The following is an 18,546-nucleotide window of genomic DNA, read 5'->3' on the forward strand; positions in this document are numbered from 1 at the left end:
GTATGGAGTGTAAATACGATCCTCGACGTACTTTTATAGGTACCCACAATTGCATAGGATGAAAGTGCTCCACCGACACGCTACCGCGATGTAGTTTTTATCGGGCACGCCAGGCGACGCCTTCTTTTGAGCTTGTTCTTTTCTCGCGCTTCTCGTTTTCTTTTACGCTATGCGAGATTTACTATCGGTCTCGTAATGGAGTACGAGTGTTATCGCCGCAGCGCCCTTCCGTGTAACGAGAAGCGTCGTCTCGCTTCGGGGCCCAGTGGTGCGGCCGATGGGCGTTTGCTTTGCGTTGAGGCGTGTCGTGGCTGCGTTGGTGGCGTTTGCCTCTGCAGGAGTTCAAACGCGCTGACGTTATGACCATGGCTGCCTTGGTGCCTGAATGGCGGTGCGGCGTGCTAACTCTCCGTAGAGCGGGACGTGCATGATCGCCCACGTGACATCACTTGCAGCACGCGCTCACGGTGGGCGAGACAGCTCTCTGAGATAGAGTGCTTGTGTGCGGCAGCTGGGGTAGTTTATTTATACTTGACAGATTAACAGAGTATTATGCTCGTTAAATTTGTACAAAATCACTAAATTGACAACAGCGTACTGAAGTGCCTATTAATGTGCTGTTGACACATCTAGAGTTGAATGTGACGCCCCCGCCGAGGCGACGAGATGAAAGTGTTCGATTAGCAGTTTTCAACTTTTCTAATCGTTCGACTAGTTTGTGGCACTTTTCGCGAAGTTATTGGCATGTATGTATGTATGTATGTATGTATGTATGTATGTATGTATGTATGTATGTATGTATGTATGTATGTATGTATGTATGTATGTATGTATGTATGTATGTATGTATGTATGTATGTATGTATGTACGCATGTACGCATGTATGTATGTATGTATGTATGTATGTATGTATGTACGCATGTACGCATGTATGCATGTATGTATGTATGTATGTACGCATGTACGCATGTATGTATGTACGCATGTATGTATGTATGTACGCATGTACGCATGCATGTATGTATGTATGTATGTATGTATGTATGTATGTATGTATGTATGTATGTATGTATGTATGTATGTATGTATGTATGTATGTATGTATGTATGTATGTATGTATGTATGTATGTATGTATGTATGTATGTATGTATGTATGTATGTATGTATGTACGCATGTATGTATGTATGTATGTATGTATGTATGTATGTATGTATGTATGTATGTATGTATGTATGTATGTATGTATGTATGTATGTATGTATGTATGTATGTACGCATGTATGTATGTATGTATGTATGTATGTATGTATGTATGTATGTATGTATGTATGTATGTATGTATGTATGTATGTACGCATGTACGCATGTATGTTTACGCATGTATGTTTGCACTGGCCAACAATGGAAACACAGAAAAGAGAACTTACATCGTGTTTTAGACCTACACGGAAGCTACAAATGTACTACCGACTTACTAAACGTTTGAAGCACAAACCGCCCTTACTTTTCAGAATTCCGTAGTATGTATATGCATCATCTCACTTTTTTTTATGCGCATACAAGACGGAATTTCACGGAAAGATGGACGTTGGAAGTTATGTCCACCGCGGTAAAGCTGTGGCTATAACGCTCGGTGCAGAGCCGAATTGGTAGAGGAGACGAAACGGTAGAGGTACGTGTACCTTTGCGATGTCAGTAAAGAACACCCGATGGTCTAAAGTACCGGAGTCTGCACTATGGCATCTCTCATAGTCATATATTCGTTTTGAGACGTAATACCTCTGATATTATTATTATTATTATTATTATTATTATTATTATTATTATTATTATTATTATTATTATTATTATTATTATTAAAAGTGATGAGGAACTGTTGAACAGTTCTCTAATGATATTGTTGAGCCTTAATGTGGTTTTATTAGGCACATATGGACGGATGCAAAGTCTTTTATTGTGGAATAAAAGCGCGCAGGTAATCCATGGGGATAGGTGGGACTGCGGTAGACTATACAATAATGGTTAACACTGCCTTATGGTTTTCGCTCATTTGAGTAGCTGTCACTTGCGCGAAGTTAACCAGAACCGTTTGTGCCTTTTCACTTCTTTGTAGAACTGCGTGTCTGCCCAAATACCCGCCTCCCGCCATGGTTTTTTTTTTGTTTGTTTGCATGCGAACTTAGCAAATGTCCGTGTCATTTCAATATCCCCTGCTCTCTACAACCTTACGAATATTTATTCTGCTTTTAGTTGTTCCTCAATGGACGGAGGAGTGGCCGCCGCTAACGAAGGCATCGGTCTGTTTTACAAAATAGAGGAGCAATAGCATAGGAAAGGAAAGGCAAGCCGGATTGCTACCCTACTTGCAAAGAGGAAGGGGGAGATTGGTGGATGGAGAGGAGAGAAAAAAATAACACACACACACACACACACACACGTGCATACATACATACATACATACATACATACATACATACATACATACATACATACATACATACATACATACATACATACATACATACATACATACATACATACATACATACATACATACATACATACATACATACATACATACATACATACATACATACATACATACATACATACATACATACACACACACACACACACACACACACACACACACACACACACGGTCGGCTGGTCGGTAGGTCGCTTAGTCAGAGTTGTTTTTCCGCCAGACTATGACCAGCTCACCCAAAAAGCCCATATATGCGCTTATTTGAAAATATCAGCGTATAGTGCTCATTGTTTGATACTCTGTCCGACATCGGCTGATTGTCTGACACAAGCAGTCTCTCCCCATGGCTCGGGTAATTCCAGCTATTCTTTTGTTACTCATTGCATGCTGAAGAGGCTGGAAATTACACGACATATGATTGGAAAAAGAGCGTCTAGCCTATAGATAAAAGCTGCGCCTGTCGTTCGACTATGTTCCGCACACGTGAAGCAAACGTAGAACAGTGCCTGATAATGGCAACTCTTGCTGACCAACGATTCGCGGCCTGAGACTATGCTCAGTACTTTTCTTTAAAGTAATGGTTATGAAATCTAGGAAGACAAAAATATCGATCTTAACGAAACAACAGTGTGCTACTACTGAATAATAAAGTGTTTCTTGTATAGGCAGATGATCATGAACGTTTAAGGACAATTACTGTCACCGGAGATGAGATGTTACCTGAGGTGATGTGCTGTGTCGTGTTCTGTTATGCAGGAGTCGCGACGGAGGTAGTGACGTAACGTGTCAGCGCTATAGCACTGGCTTTTTGTATTGACCAAGGTCAAGTAAAAACAAACGTTTCGCGTAGTCTTTTCTATGGGGTTTCTTGAAGACGTTGTTTTGTAGTAATAGAGAATCTGTGTCAAATGGGAAATTTGCATGTAAAGTAGAATGCATAGTCTTGACGGCTGAAAAAGTCCATCCCTGAATAAATTCTGATCAGGAGTGAGGCAACAAATATCGTGTTTTCGCAGCGCGCCACCACAACTTCTTCACTTGATTTAACAAACCAGAGCTTTGGAGTTTAATGGCTTCCATTCGAAGCTAGTGAAGCGTTCTTATGCAGTACGACAGCGTCGCTTGCTCCAGAAATTGCCCGTAGATTACACACGTGGAAACTTGTGGATCATCCTGGAAGTGATTGTGTATTACATCTTTGTTGTTCAGATAAGTTTTATGGGCTCATACTTTTGGAACACTTGTCCGCGCTTCGCACGCAGGACATCAGCCATTTGATTGCTTTCAACTCCAACGTGAGATGCGGTCTACTGAAACTTATCAACAAGACATTTTTTTGATTTAGTGAGCTCCAGAAAATGCCTCGTGAAATCCGGCTTGGTCTTTGAAGACTCGGCTTTACACTTTGCCACTCTGTGCCTGCTGCAGTGACATCAGCGACACACAAATTTTCTGTGGCTTTGCTCACTGTTTAATCAGGAAAAAGCAGTGGTGTTGTTCAGCTTGCTGATAATTTTTCATATACGCTGACCATTTGAAGTTGTCGTTTATCCTGAAGGGCCCGCGGCAACGGGGAGGATTGTGCAACGAGTCTTGATGGCCCAACTGCTACAGACATTCGGCTGTGCAACCCGTGTAATTCATGAGAACAGACCCTTTACACTTCAGGAGATGATGCTGAGGCGGGACAGTTGCCGGCCATGCATATAGGTGAGGTTAACCCCACCTGCTGCTGCCTCACAGCCGCTACGACCACGTTATGACGTTTTCGGTATTTGTGCGTCTCGAAACAGAATTTGTTTTAGCAGAGTTGAGAGCATGTGAATTCAGATTTCAATTATTTGTTATTGTTGAGCAATATACGATGGCATATTGTTATGTGATATCTGGTATCTGTAGCGTTTCACGTGTACCACATGACAGTAATTGAATATAACAACCTAGATACGAGTGATACTGCGAATATACACTAAGAAAAGCTTCGAAGCAATGTGTAGTGTTATCTGAACATTTCTAGCTTATCTAACGAGGCCCTGTAAACAAAAATAACTGCCAACAACCACACTTTTTAAAGAGGTCTGTGCTGGTTTTTGGGATGTCTCGTTGGCGATAACCGGATGATCTCGTCTGAATGTTTGTATTTTCACCCTGAGATTCCCAGATGGCTCGCTTGAAGTATCAGACGCTGCTCGGTATTGGTTAAACACCATGTATCTCACATCATTGCGCTAACACAGACAATTTAGACCAGCGGGAGTCACTCTAGAGGTCTCATGCCAACTAAACCATGCATGTGCAGCTATGTCGCCTAAATCGGTAGCCGACGTAGAACAGTCAACTTTTGTGAACAATACAAAGGAAGCGAGAATGATAGCATGGTAGAAACTGATAAAAGGCCAACGCGACGCTATTCAGCCCCGTTATCTTCATGCGACGATTGTAGAGAAAACAGTAGAGTGGGGTATAAATATCGGGTCTTCTCAGGTAGATTCAGCATTCATTTTTTAGGGGTGGTGTCTGGCGTAAACATGCGCACTCTTCTTCTCTGTGCTGCCCTACTAGTCGTCTCAGCCACCGCACACCGTGTTGGTAAGTCCGTGAGATTTATCTGCTCTTCATCTACGATTGGTGCGGCCAGCAGCCCGCGATGTAAGAACTGTAGCTGCGAGTAGACAATCCCCCATATTTTTCAGAGTGTGCTCACTGCAGTGTCCCGAGCAAAGTAACGACCTCTTTTGACTACTGCACATTGTCAGAGGAAGTGGTCTTGGGACACTGGCCGAGACCATTCTCAGCACAGTTGAATCTGAAAGCGTTCTTGCGTTTTTTTGGGTGGCAACTGGTCTAAGAGACAAACTTTAGGCAGTGTCGTATCTTCCTTTTCTCCCTCTTTTTATTGCTACTTTTTGTAACATCTCGTATGTATTACCTTTTGTTACCCTTATTCCTTTCATCAGCACAGGACAGCCAGCCTGTGATCTGCTGACCTTCCCGTCCCTAAGTCTATGTCTACATCTTCCTTTAGGCTCATCTTCACTTGAGCGCGGGTGTTGGTTCGAGGAGGCGGAGTATACTCTTGGTACTCTAAACTTACTTTATTTGTAAAGTCGAGATTAACTTCAGCATGGTTAAGGCTATAGCTTTATGCCTGACTAAGTAATATTGCTAAATAACTAGTTTTTCTTTTTTGATAAGTTGGTGCTTGGATAGCTGTAGATACTTATTCCTGAAGTGAGATTTAAACCACAAAATGGCGACAAAAGAGAGGCTGACACAGTGAAGACAGGCAACGGAGCACCACAGCGGCACTGCCTGTGGCCTTAACCAGAATATCCACACAGGCATCTGCATGAAACACACCCTGCCATGACCTCTCGCTCTCCAGCTAGAATAAAAGAAGCCACGCTAATCCGCGGCACTGAATTAGTCGAGGCGTTGCCTTGACTTGCCATTACGTCTATACTTCATTGGCATCATCACCCTTCATCCCTCTTTCTTTCCCCTTTCCCTTATCCCCTGTGTAGAGTAGCAGGCTAGAGCGAACTAGCTCAGGCCGACCCTTCTAATAAATTCTCACTACTGTGTGTGGCTCCATGGAAGAGTGAATTGTGGACGCTAAGTGTGTGAAGCAACAGAGCACTTATTTTGTGATTGCCCAGATTACGTGCCACAACAAAAAAATGCTGGCTTAATCGCGGGCAGGAATCGGTGACGTAGCGCAAAGTGAAAGTGGCATTTTGTCAGCAATGTGTGGTCAAACAGAGTCCACTGGCACAGGGGCAGCAGGTATAAGTTTTCTCAGTAGTACAGGACTGCACACTATATACCGTAGCGAAACCATTGGGTACGTGGCTTTTGTACATACGCATCACATTTCTCTCCCCATCATCACCATTCATCTCTCCTTTCAGTGTGTAGCCCTCTAGGGGCTTGGCTTGCCGTGCATCCCCAGATATCGCGTGGTGAGATGAGGCTCAAAATGTAGTGATCATCACAGGATTAAGACAAAGCTGGCAATGCTCGAAAGCGCGTTCAAATAAGGAAAGAATGTCTAAAATAAAATAATTAACTAAATAACCAAGAAAAAATCGCAATGATTAACGTAAACCTGCAAAACGCTTACGAAGCGTTGAAACATCTGGATGTCTCCAGCGCCGCGCAATAGAGGGCGGCACCACCTCACGAAGCGCATGACTGCTCGTATACCACCGGCGTTTTTCTGGCGCTACATACGACTGAAGGGGGAAACAACAACAACCAGACTGAACGCGCTGCGGATAACACGTATCTCAACTGCCATATCAAGCAGGAAGTTGATAAAGCACGGAAAAACGTAGCTTGCATGTCGTACGGTGAGCTTGCGAGTCTGCGTAGCAAGATTTCACTCGCGTCGGGAAAATCCTACATGCTTATCAAAAACGATGACGTCATCGATGGTTTAGTTAACCGAACGGTGGGAAGTCTATGAGTTGGCATCGATGAGTCTACGCAATTCCTCAGGATTTACACTGTAGTGGAACTGTATCTATTTAGCGCAGGATGTTGAACTACACTAATCGTTACACAAGACTGACATTCACCTCTTTCCGTTTTCCCCTGCGCAGATAACAGGCTAGAGCGTACGAGCTCAGGCCAACCTCTTAGCCTTCTGATGAATTCTAACTCTCTCTCTCTCTCTCTCTCTGCTTCTTTTCCCGTTCCGTTTTCGCACAAACACACGCCCACTCGCCGTGGCGGTCTAGTGGATGAGACACTCGGCTGCGGACTCGCAGGTCACGAGATCGAATCCCGGCTGCGGCGGCTGCATTTTCTATGCAGGCGAAAATGCTCTAGGCCCGTGTGCTCAGATTTGGGTGCACTTTAAAGAACCCCAGATGGTCGAAATCTACGGAGCCGTCCACTGCGGCGTCTCTCATAATCATACGATGGTTTTGGGACTTTTAAAGTCCAACAATTGTTATTACGCGCGCACGCACGCACGTACCTACAAACATACACAACGCGTATAGATATATACGTACAGCTCCCTAAGCAATAATTCTGCTTAGTATTTGTGTCATCATTTTTAAATTTTACGTTATGCTATCAACATACTTTATATGTGTAAGAAAATTAAGGGAAGATACCATATAACCAACGTGGTATAATGACCCTCTTGCACAGATGAGTGCGGTGTGCCCCGCATCCAGCCCCACCTGGAGGCTGAAGACCGCATCGAAGGCGGCAAAGAGGCGGTTCCAGGGAGCTGGCCCTGGCACGTTCAGGTCAACACGCGCTTAGGCCACCACCGCTGCAGCGGCGCGCTCATCGACGAACAACACGTTGTCACGACGGCCTCTTGCATCTGGTAAGGTATGATCTATTTTACAGACCGGCCTTGATGCTGCCTATTTTCCTGGCGGCTTTGTATCTTTAACGAGTAAACGAACAATGCTATGGTAGACGTGGTGGACGCGGTAGGAAAGTGGTCGGGTTGGCGCATTCGAAGCTTCATGACCTTATTAATTCATGTCGATATGCAAAGATATGAAAACATGCATTTAGTAGCCAAGGTGGTGGCTCCCATCTGTCTTTCGAACAATCGTCTATGCGTCTGGTGTAACACAAGTATATGGAAGGTGAACCAAAAAGATGTGCTGATAGAGCAAGGAGGTGATGTGGAAGAAAAAAATCTACTTGTTATATGGTTACGTTTTTTATGTTTCTGAGAGAGAGAAAGAGCGTGCGTGAGAGATAATGGGAAAAATAGATAGCTTCTGTCTAAATTGAATAGTTGGGCTGCTGTCTTGTCTGAGGGTTGATATGTGCTATAGATTGTAGCTGTCGATCAAAAGATTGTGGACATATTTTAGGTATCAGACCAGAGGTGCCCTTAAACTACAACTTACACGAATACAGTACATCTTAATCGCGTATTTCCAGAATTGTACCCTTAGGCCGAATGTAGAATATGTAAGTATAGATGAGCCAACCCATAGATCACATACTACGGGATTGCAAAATAGTTCAGAAAACAACTGCAGTTCTTTCGGATGAACCGGGAACGAAGCAGAGCGCCCCAGAGATTATCTCAGATCCCCAAGACCAACTTTGGAGATTCAGCAAGCTTGGGAAGCCGCCAAGAGATGGGGTCTCTGTACTACCCACATCTTGGCCTGCAGGCTATCCATTCCACGTCCAATCTTTGCAATGATTTCATATAAAGGGGAATCCAGCGTATAGACAACCGCGCCTATAACACTGTCACTCCTCACTTTTTCAGGAAGCTGAAAAACATTGGTGTTCTGAAGGTGCTTGCTGGAGCACATTCTAGGGACGCAGTTCTTGAAGGAGAAAGGAGCGCTGACGTGGAAGAGGCTTGCGTCTTCAAAGGATACCAGGGAGGTCACGAGGTAAGCGTTTCCACTGCTTTTCAATTGACAAAGCATCTCACATTGACTCGGAGCACTTCTGAGTGAATACCTGGTGATATTACAAGAATCTGCGGCCCGATGTGCATGATAGCCGTCAGAGCAAACATCACGGGCGATCCTTCCAAGTAGCAAACCGGTGAACTTCGAAGATACATAGCATGAAAGTTCTTAAGTGCGATGTCTTACTGGCTTCTTCGACCAACCTTCAGTGACATGATGTAGGGGTTAGAATAATGGCATATAATTTAATGACAAAGAACGTAATGATTCTGATCGAATTCAGTTATCGTAGTTAACTGCATGCCACTTGCACTGCATAACTGTGTTCTGATTGGCTGAATAATAATAACCTTAATACAGGTGTGCAAGAAAGAGGGAGAGAGGAGGTGGCCGCAGTCACCTAAAGAGAGGGTGCATGGTCTGCCCTACATCGTTTCGTTATGGAGACCTCGATGGCATATATACTTGCATGTGTTAGTGATACGGAGATTGTTTTTCTCACATGATTTCTTGCTCTATAGTACAAACCACAGAAGTAAGCAGCGAATACTCGCTCGCCGTCAAACCTACTCCATCATTGTTTAAAGATCAGGGTTACTGCTACGCTGGGTTTTGTACATAATTGCAGCCTAAGGTCTCTCAAGTTGCATTCCAAGAACAGTTTATTTTACGTCTTCACTTCCGGTAAGCGACGGACCAAAAGCGGACAATTATGGGAAGTAAGCCAGGCTGTCCCTTCATTTTTTCAACTATTGTGGAGCATGCTGTGGTTTGAACTTCTCGACCAACCGGAAGTAAGGGTGCTCGCTCTGACGATACTTCGACCTTTCCTCCCCCCCGAATGGGGAACCCACCACGCGCCTATGAATGTTGGCTAACTGTTCACCAACACTGACTGCTGTTTTATACTGAGGGATGCTCTATAGACTATCCCATTTCATAACCCGATACCATTGTTTTGATTACATTTCAACATATTGCCGATCATGCGATTAATTGGACGTTTTCACTTTGGCCAGAACAACATCGCCGTACTCAAACTGAAGACTCCGCTTAACCGCACCGACACAATCCAGCCCATATGCCTGCCCAGCGCACCCGTAGTTGGAGGATGGAACGTGTACGCGACCGGCTACGGACACACCCACCGTGAGTGAATGTTCATGCGCTCCATATTTTACAGGGAAAGCTCTACCATACGCTATATCACCCTCGGTCATTCGTCGCGTTTCAAGCATCTTGAGCCGCCACTGTGTAAGCGTGGCAGGCATAACGCCACGCAACGCGTCCTGCTGCGGAGAAGTGTTGTAGCTGCGCTCGCTCAGTCTCGCCGCTGCGATACCACGCGACAAAACGAAAGGTTATAACGATGTACGCACATCCTCTGCAAAATTAAAAAAAAAACGTACCCTTTCAGTTGTGATGATTATGTCAAGAAGAATTGACCCTCGGTCATTTTTTTTACGTGCGGGGGGGGGGGGGGGGGGCTCTTGTGTGTGTAAACACGTGATTGTTGAAATTTCGGCGTTTCGTGAGGTACAGGGATCCTGTGAAAAATAAAGCTTTTTTTTGTGTGTGTGATTGGGTGTGTTCTCACACAAAATTGAAACGTCGTGCCGCAATGCGGGCTTGCTAGAGATATAGTACACCTTTGTGTTGTCGCGATTACGTGCAGTAGCAACGGCTGACACAACAAACCGTGAGGACGATGCTAGGTTGCAGAGCTGCATCACCTGACTTATCAATGGGCATTTAACCAAGCTCTTTCTATTCATTAGCACAATAATTTCTGGAAAACAAGTAGCGGGTATTTTTGTACTAAGCCGCTGGATACTGGCACGGTTCCATAACAGGCTTAGTTATAAGTGGTCACATTTATCGCGTACCTAAATTTCTGTTGTGTAGTTGCCTTCAGTCCCGTTTTTATGACAACCGTGCAAGTTATCGTTCTATACCTTCCGTCGCAGATGACCACGACTCTCCCGTCAAAGGTCTGAGCCAGGCCCGTGTCAAGACGGTGGCCAACAACGTGTGCTACGACGAGAATGACACGGAAGTGCCCAAGAGTGTCTTCTGCACCGTGTACGACCACGGCTCTCCATGCATGGTGAGTGCGTGCAATGAGATTGATAATAGTTACCGCGTTGACCTAACTAGCATTAGCGAGGTATTGAAGGCGGAAAGTTGGGCTAGTCCGTATCGAGAATGATACGAAACGGTTCTAGTGAAATAAGCAACGGGGACGACCAGAGGAACACGTAGTCTAGTCACGTGCTTCTCTTCTCGACCCAGTCTCATAAGCGAGAGATCAGCCCGGGCAGGTCATTTGAAGAAAGTCGGGAAGGGAGCTCGCCCGGTGGTAGACATGAGGGAGGTTGACGACGACGACGGCAGTGATGATAATGGTGCCGGTAATGACTGTTTGGGAAGAAAAGACGAACAAAAAAGTGAGGTACTCATCTAGATAAATGTCAGATACACAAGAGGTGGGCTTTAGTTGGATAAAAGAGAAGATAGTAAATGACTGCGCGCAGGTCATGGAGTACTATGCAGGATCAGCCGAGTTTCACCTGAGTTTCGCGAAACTCAGGATCTTTCAAAGCTCTGGCGGCACCCCCTTTTGAATGAGCCAACAGTACATAAATAGTTGAATCCACCCTTCAAAAGGCTGCGTTCATATGGCTACGATGGAACCAGTCATCGCGTCAAGGACGGTCGACTAAGTTGGCCGGAGTTTTCAAACCAGAGGCATCTTCTGTTGTTTGTTTGTCGTTCTACTGAGTTGCCATGTAATAAAAAGTGTCACAAACTTTTTGTGATAATATTTTTTAGAGACACGGGGTGTTTAAATTTATTATGAATATTTTAATGCCTGCGCTAAGTCTGTTTTAGAATATATAAGCACGGTGGCCTCTGAAATTTGTTCTGGCCGAGTGTCTTACAACATTGCGACCGCAGCTAAACCCGAGGCCACGTGTTAATCATCATGGTCAGTCTGTACATTCTAGCGTGGTGTTCGGCTGGTGCGCGTCTTCTTCATTGTCATCGTGCGCTAGCACCCGAGCACGTGCAGTCAGCTAATTCGTTATTTGGACCTTTTTCTTTACGGAGAGGTAGATTTTCTCTTTTCTGGGCTGTTGCACGAGAGTACAAAAGCCGACGTCACAGCCTCGGCAAAGCATTTTGGGGTTTTGGGGGGGGGGAGGGGGAGGGTCACGCGCACTAACAACAGCCCAGGGAGGACTATGGTGGTGCCCAGTGAGGAAAAAGGTGTTATACACGTATTACCAAGCTAATTACGCCAAATCATGGCAAGGCCGAGGTAATTACGCCACATCTTAAAGAGACCATGTTAATACAGCCATGTAAAGTTAGGACCGGGCTAAACAAAACACGCAGTTTATGAGCTAATTAAACTACTCTAATTAACGTGACGTTCATCATGAGCAAACTAATGAAGCCATGCTAATTTTCCCTTGCTACCGAAATGACAATTAGTACTATGCCAATCAGGATTGCGTTAAATATCTCCTTACTGATCATGGCCTTGCTAATTGCCTTGATATAATTGCCTTTTAATTGAAACCTTATAAATGAAGACAACACAGCTCGGTATAATGGTCCTTAAGCCTTATCCAATTAGTACCATCAACATTAAGACAGATCTGACTCGTTCTTCACTTCGAAGCCGACCAAGCAAACCAGTAGACGACCAACTTAAAAAGCTGCAAGAAGCAAGGTTATACTAGCTCCACCAGGGGATCCAGCCTTGTGCAAGTAGTGCAAGCTCACCAAATTATTTTGTATGCAAAGGAGCAGCTGCTTAGCGTTCACTGCATGAGCCGCTTGACAGCCACACCACCACCATGACAGTCACGAGTTGAACTGGGGCCTTCTGCAGAATCAACGAGTTTGTATCTGAGTTCATGCGTAAATCAGTATGATTGACAGACGCACGCGGCGAAGATTGGATATGCCAACCACATTTGCTTTGCCGAGGAGCAACTCTCCGTTCAAGCGGCACGTTTAATCTATCAGCTTCATCGCGCAAACTATGCACACGCGCACGCATAAGTAAAAGTGATATCACGTGGCTACGATGTCTCGCATTCACTTTCACCGCACTCACAATGTATCCAATCACAGCCACGTTGACGCCATGATGCGAGCGCCCCTAGTGACCACGTGCCCTTACATTTATCTGTAATATTTAATAGAAGCGAAACGAGCAGCACGAGAGTGCTGCATGTGCACCCTTGCTGCCTTAGAGAGTGTAAATTTTCATGCTGCAGGTGGAACGACTGAACCTGTTTGAAAAAGGACAAACGCCCACGAATGCGCCTATGGGAGGCACGTGTTGAGTTGGCGAAAAGATAGTGCGATGATGACACTTAGTCGCTGCACTATAAAATGTTGACTGAGTGACGACGCTGACGTGTTCGCTCGTGGTGTATGATAGTCGCCGCAAATGTCCCAGATGCGTTTCCAACACCAAGCGCGATCTTGTACCGATTTTTATCAACGCTGCTATCACGTGCTCCGCACTGTCTTGATGCCCTGGTCTCCGCAGAGCGAAATCGGAGCGAACTCGTCTGTCCAGGAAGCTCGGGTCATCCCACGTAGCACCCCTAAACTGCCGATCAAGCTACCATGAGGGTAATGCGCACAGTCAGCTTCTGAAATTACAGCGATGAGCACTTTGATTCGTTGTTATTGCGTCGATTCTGGCCTCTTTCCAAGTACCATTGCACCATATATATAAGTGACAGGGAAACTAGCAAACGCGTCAGCGCAATAATTATTAATTTCAATATTTCATCTTATCCTACCCTCTCAGTCATCTTTCCACTACCCTTTTCCATTCGCCCCGCCACGGTGGTCTGGTGGCTAAGGTACTCGGCTGCTGACCCGCAGGTTGCGGTATCGAATCCCGGCTGTGGCGGCTGCATTTCCGATGGAGGCGGAAATGTTGTAGGCTCGTGTACTCAGACTTGGGTGCACGTTAAAGAACCCCAGGTGGTCGAGATTTCCGGAGCCCTCCACTACGGCGTCTCTCATAATCATATGGTGGTTTTGGGACGTTAAACCCCACGAATCAATCAATCAACCAACCAACCAACCAACCAATCAATCAATCAATCAATCAATCAATCAATCAATCAATCAACCTTTTCCATTCCCTTAGCGTGGGGTAGCCAACCGGATATACACCTGTTTAACCTCCCCGTCTTCACCCTGTTGTTTTTTCTTCTTTTTACTACGTGAAAATTTGCAGCGCAAGCAGCCGAAGTCATAACGGGTACAGGGCGAATCATATGTTAGGTGATGGGGCACTGGAAAGGTTTTAATCTATACTACTGTATCGGCCAACTCCTTCTCAATTTTATCAATGCCAGCCAGACGCGCCCGATTCAGCCATTCACCACCCTCTCCTTTAGCCCTTCCCTGCTCTCGCCCATCGCCTAGCCTTTGCGTGTGCTTTGCTGTCATAGGGGAGGGAGCCCCCTCATGCAGTGCCTCCCGACGGAAATCATAAGACGTAATTTTTTGTTTAGTTGTGTACAAATCCGTGGGGCGGCGCCTTGCATTCCTCGTGTTCACTATGCTGGCGGTCACGCTGGTTCTGTAAAATATACGGTGTTTTGAGATAGAGAGTCACCGTTCGTGGAGCTGTGCGAGCAACCAGTAGTGAAGCGTCACTGGGACGCTACTTGACGCGCTGCGCCGTGGTGCGGTGGCGGCGTTGCTTCGAGCCACAAAAAAGGAGCACGAAAGAACAATTTTGACAGACGTACGATATTACAGTGGGAAACACGTCTATCGCATCTCCGGGGGAAAGCGCTCGGAAGCACGTGTGACGCAAGTGCGATCCCTCATGCAGCGTCACATCACGGCCATTTCCTGAACTATGGCGGACCAGCGGCTTTCGTTGATGAACTTAAGCGCATTTTCACTGGCATTGAAAAAAAAAATGAAGGAGGCGTTGGTCTCGGCCTTTCGTGCTACCCTGCTACTGCCACGATAGTGCTGAGTCATACGAGATGTAAACTCGGTCGTAACACGAATTTCAGAATCTAGAGAATCGATAACGAATCTATAACGCCTCTGAAGAATGTTGCGTGAACCGTGATTATCTTTACTTCGCTTCTCTGTTAAGCGAAGTTAAAATAATGGATATGAAAAACTTGTTAAATTTTTTTTTAGGTGAAACAGAATCGATGTTTGCCTTTAGTTCTTGTTAGATGAAACAGAATCGATGTTTGCCTTTAGCTCAACTTTGTGCGGAGATAAGACACTGAACTAAAAACACCTGTGTTGTTCTTCAGATAAGTGGCGCTCAAAAGTTGAGCAGGAGCTTAAGGAAGATTTGTATTTGCTTCAGCACGACATCGGCGGTCCTGTGATGAGCAAGGTTGACGGTGCCTGGACGCTCCACGGCGTTGTGTCTGGCGGCGCCAAGGGCTGCAAGGTGGGCGAGCACCCGATGTTGCACACGCGAGTGGCCATGTTCTTCGACTTCATCAAAAACTACGCGCACGCTGACAAGGGACAGTGCGACCTCAGAACGACCTCGGCATAAACGCCTTCTGTACGCTTTGCCGTATAGCAATGAAAATGTAGTTCTAATCTAAGCATTTGGTATTTGAAAGAAACAATAAAGTCATTCTATAACTGATTACCAAGATCCCTATTCTTTGGGTGATGTCTTGCTGGGGTTTTCTGTCCTATCTCCATTGGGCAACGGGTGACGTAATTCAGCCGCTGCATTTTCTCGCACATTATCAGCGCCGAGCAATGCCCACGAATAAGCAAACGTACTTCGCGCCTGCTCTCAGTACAATGCCAGTGTTTTCGTAAAAACGTAGCAGATGGCGTCACCAGCTCTACGCAGCAACGCATCGCTATCAGGCACCAATGAAAACTTGTTTTCACCCTAACTTAGCCCGATTCACGACAACCTTCGGCATACAGCGGAATAAAACTTGGATAGAAATATTATCACTTGCGATACTAACAAGTACTCTCCCGAATATTGCGCCTTGGTTGCTGGAATATAGGGTGAGTGGAGGCCGATGGTGTCCCCTCTCTCACTATTTTTTTTTCTTTGTTCTGCCTTTTCCTCTTCCTCGTTTAAGCGTAGAAGCATAAAAACACAATAGCACAACGCTGATTCTGTACATATAACCAAGGGTTGTTTAGATGATCCCATGGTGGCGATGCAATAACAGTGGTGTCACCTAATGTGTTAAAGCCCTACGTGTGGCCCCGAACAAGGCATTGTTCGGTGCGTCAGTATAGACGCAAAAGCTTAATATTTCTTTCACACTGGCAAACATTAACATCGATCTCCTCCAGAAACATACGCAGGCCCTTGTTTACAAAATAATTGTAAGCTAAATGTTTCGAAGGAGAATATTTCCACCAATAACGATGCGGTACATATCACTAGTGGAGCCGGCACACCAATGGAATAATTTAGTCACGAAATATAGGTTTGGAAATTCGACCCGAAGTCACAAGCAGGAAATGAAAGAGCTAGCAAAGCACCTCCACAAAGCCACAGAACGTATGCAATGAATAACAATAAATGGTGAATCTCAAATTTATCAAATGATATACTTTATCTCTTCGTCATATTGTTAAAGTTCTGTACATGGCTAAGCCAGTAGAGCCTGACAGCCGACCTTACGATTGTTATCTTGCGCAGCCTCAGTTTATGCATATTCTTGCCTTGGCAGTTTTCGTGTGAATATTCCCACAGCAACAGTGATAAGTGCAGCGTGGTACCATCAAAAGTTTCACCATCCGCGCACACATTAAACAGACCGTTGCCATGGCAGCGAATTAAAGCGACACAACCAAAGAAAGAAGCTCACTCACTGCTTCGAGCAGCCCAGATCTCATGTTGGCCAGATTTACGCAGTTCAACCTCTTGTTCCATTGCTTACGCACACAGCACGTTCAACTTTGTTTCATTGCTTTTAAACGTTAGTTTCGCCTTCTCGTCGGGGCTTACTCCACAGGCAAACAGATACAACGTTGCATTGTTAAACTGGTGCGTCTTGTTCTATCATGCGCCACCATCATGCGCATGCCTGTACCTTTGGACGGCAGGCCGAAACATAACCTTGGTTACTTCTGCGTTGCCACCAGCTTTAGTTGCGTTAAATAAGGGTACACGTTTCCAACAATAGCGAAAGAAATGTACAGAAGATAAGGAGCGTAATACGAATCCTCCACTAGTCACACATCGTACGAAATGTTGTCAGGCACCCGTTGCACGACGATGCCATCCGAACCTTGCATTGTAACCGTGAGTACATGCGAAAACAAGCAGCCATCGATTATTTGAATCCCTAACCAAGATAGGTTGTCTTGACAGGGTCCAGGCAAAAGTTGCTCGACTTGTACGTGTGATAATAAAGGCGTTGTTATGTCGTCATTATCGATATTAGTTCTATTGTATAACACCACTGGGACAAAGAAACACGCCAAGCCTGCGCGGAAGGCGCAGCACATGTCACAGCGAAAGCTAGAAGAGTGGCCTTTCAGAGGAAGATAAAAAAAGGAGGAAACGAACGGCAGGGAGGTTAACCAGCCTATAGACAGCCGGTTTGCTACCCTGCGCATGGGAGGGGGATGGGGGAAATGAAAGCTAGAGAAGAGAGAGAGAAGGGAGATAGACACAGCACATTAGGCAGCACACGCGCGCACACTAAGTCATAGTCCAGTCTTGTCTTTCGTGGTGTGTGACATAGCTGTTACAGCCGCTTGCTCAAGTCCGTGTCGCGTAGGAATTAGTGCGTTTGTCACCTTCTGTTGCAATGTCCTCTCTCGGGCACTAAAATTCTAGGTACTCGTGGCCGTTCAGAGCCTTTTCAAAACACTCATCGGGTAAGTACTGCAAGCAAACTTGCTTGATACCCCCTAGAGCATTAATAATAAGCTTTTGGGTAGTAGGCTGGCATATGCTATTTTTCGTCATTCCTCTGAGAAACATGTTCTGCGCTAAACACTTACAAGGAATTTCGTGTCAATTGTGTCATACAGTAGCTGACGACGATGAGGAATTATGGCTGAAGTGGGTATGCGCCAAAGTTAATAGGGGAACAAGAACAAGCTTTTGTGATGGTTTGGATCATTGGACGGCCCACTCGTTACGCTATTCGCATTGCGCGACGACTGGCTGTTCATTCGCTGTTTTAAAACGCTTTTTAAGTCGTATAAACGCGATTGCTTTCCCGACATCAAACCTGCCTAGGGTAAGTTTGCCAACAAGTCGCAAGCACCAGCGTAGCTCAGTGTTATTAATATCTGTCTGCAATCTCCTTGCTAACACTTTCATCAAAATCTTGCAGTCGATATTTGATAGACTTCTTGGTCTGTACGACTTCACCGCCCGTAATTCAACTGCGTCTTTCGTTTTTGAAATGATATAGTATGAGATAGCAGAAAAGAAGTTGGCAGAACCTTTATGTCTAAAGCTTCGTTAAAAACCTCTGCTAAAATCGTTACCAGTTCGTGTTTCAACGCTTTATAAGAGGTAGCCGTTAAGCCGTCAGGTCCTGGGGACTTTCCCAAATGGAGGGCAGCGATTGCTTTTACCAGTTCCGCTACCGAAATAAGAAGCTCTAAGCTGT

General features: G+C 45.3%; 1 protein-coding gene across 1 annotated transcript; it reads left to right on the forward strand.

Moving 5' to 3' along the window:
- Positions 1 to 4,925: 4,925 nt before the first annotated feature.
- Positions 4,926 to 15,582, forward strand: LOC119182474 (chymotrypsinogen A-like). The gene is made up of 6 exons (XM_075881354.1): positions 4,926 to 5,081; positions 7,656 to 7,839; positions 8,755 to 8,884; positions 9,925 to 10,054; positions 10,873 to 11,012; positions 15,288 to 15,582. Exons 1-6 carry the CDS (start codon positions 5,021 to 5,023, stop codon positions 15,483 to 15,485), a joined length of 843 nt encoding a protein of 280 aa, XP_075737469.1. The 5' UTR covers positions 4,926 to 5,020; the 3' UTR covers positions 15,486 to 15,582.
- Positions 15,583 to 18,546: the final 2,964 nt, after the last annotated feature.

This window comes from Rhipicephalus microplus, chromosome 2 (genome assembly GCF_043290135.1).
Source record: "Rhipicephalus microplus isolate Deutch F79 chromosome 2, USDA_Rmic, whole genome shotgun sequence".
In the NCBI taxonomy this organism is placed as follows: domain Eukaryota; kingdom Metazoa; phylum Arthropoda; class Arachnida; order Ixodida; family Ixodidae; genus Rhipicephalus; species Rhipicephalus microplus.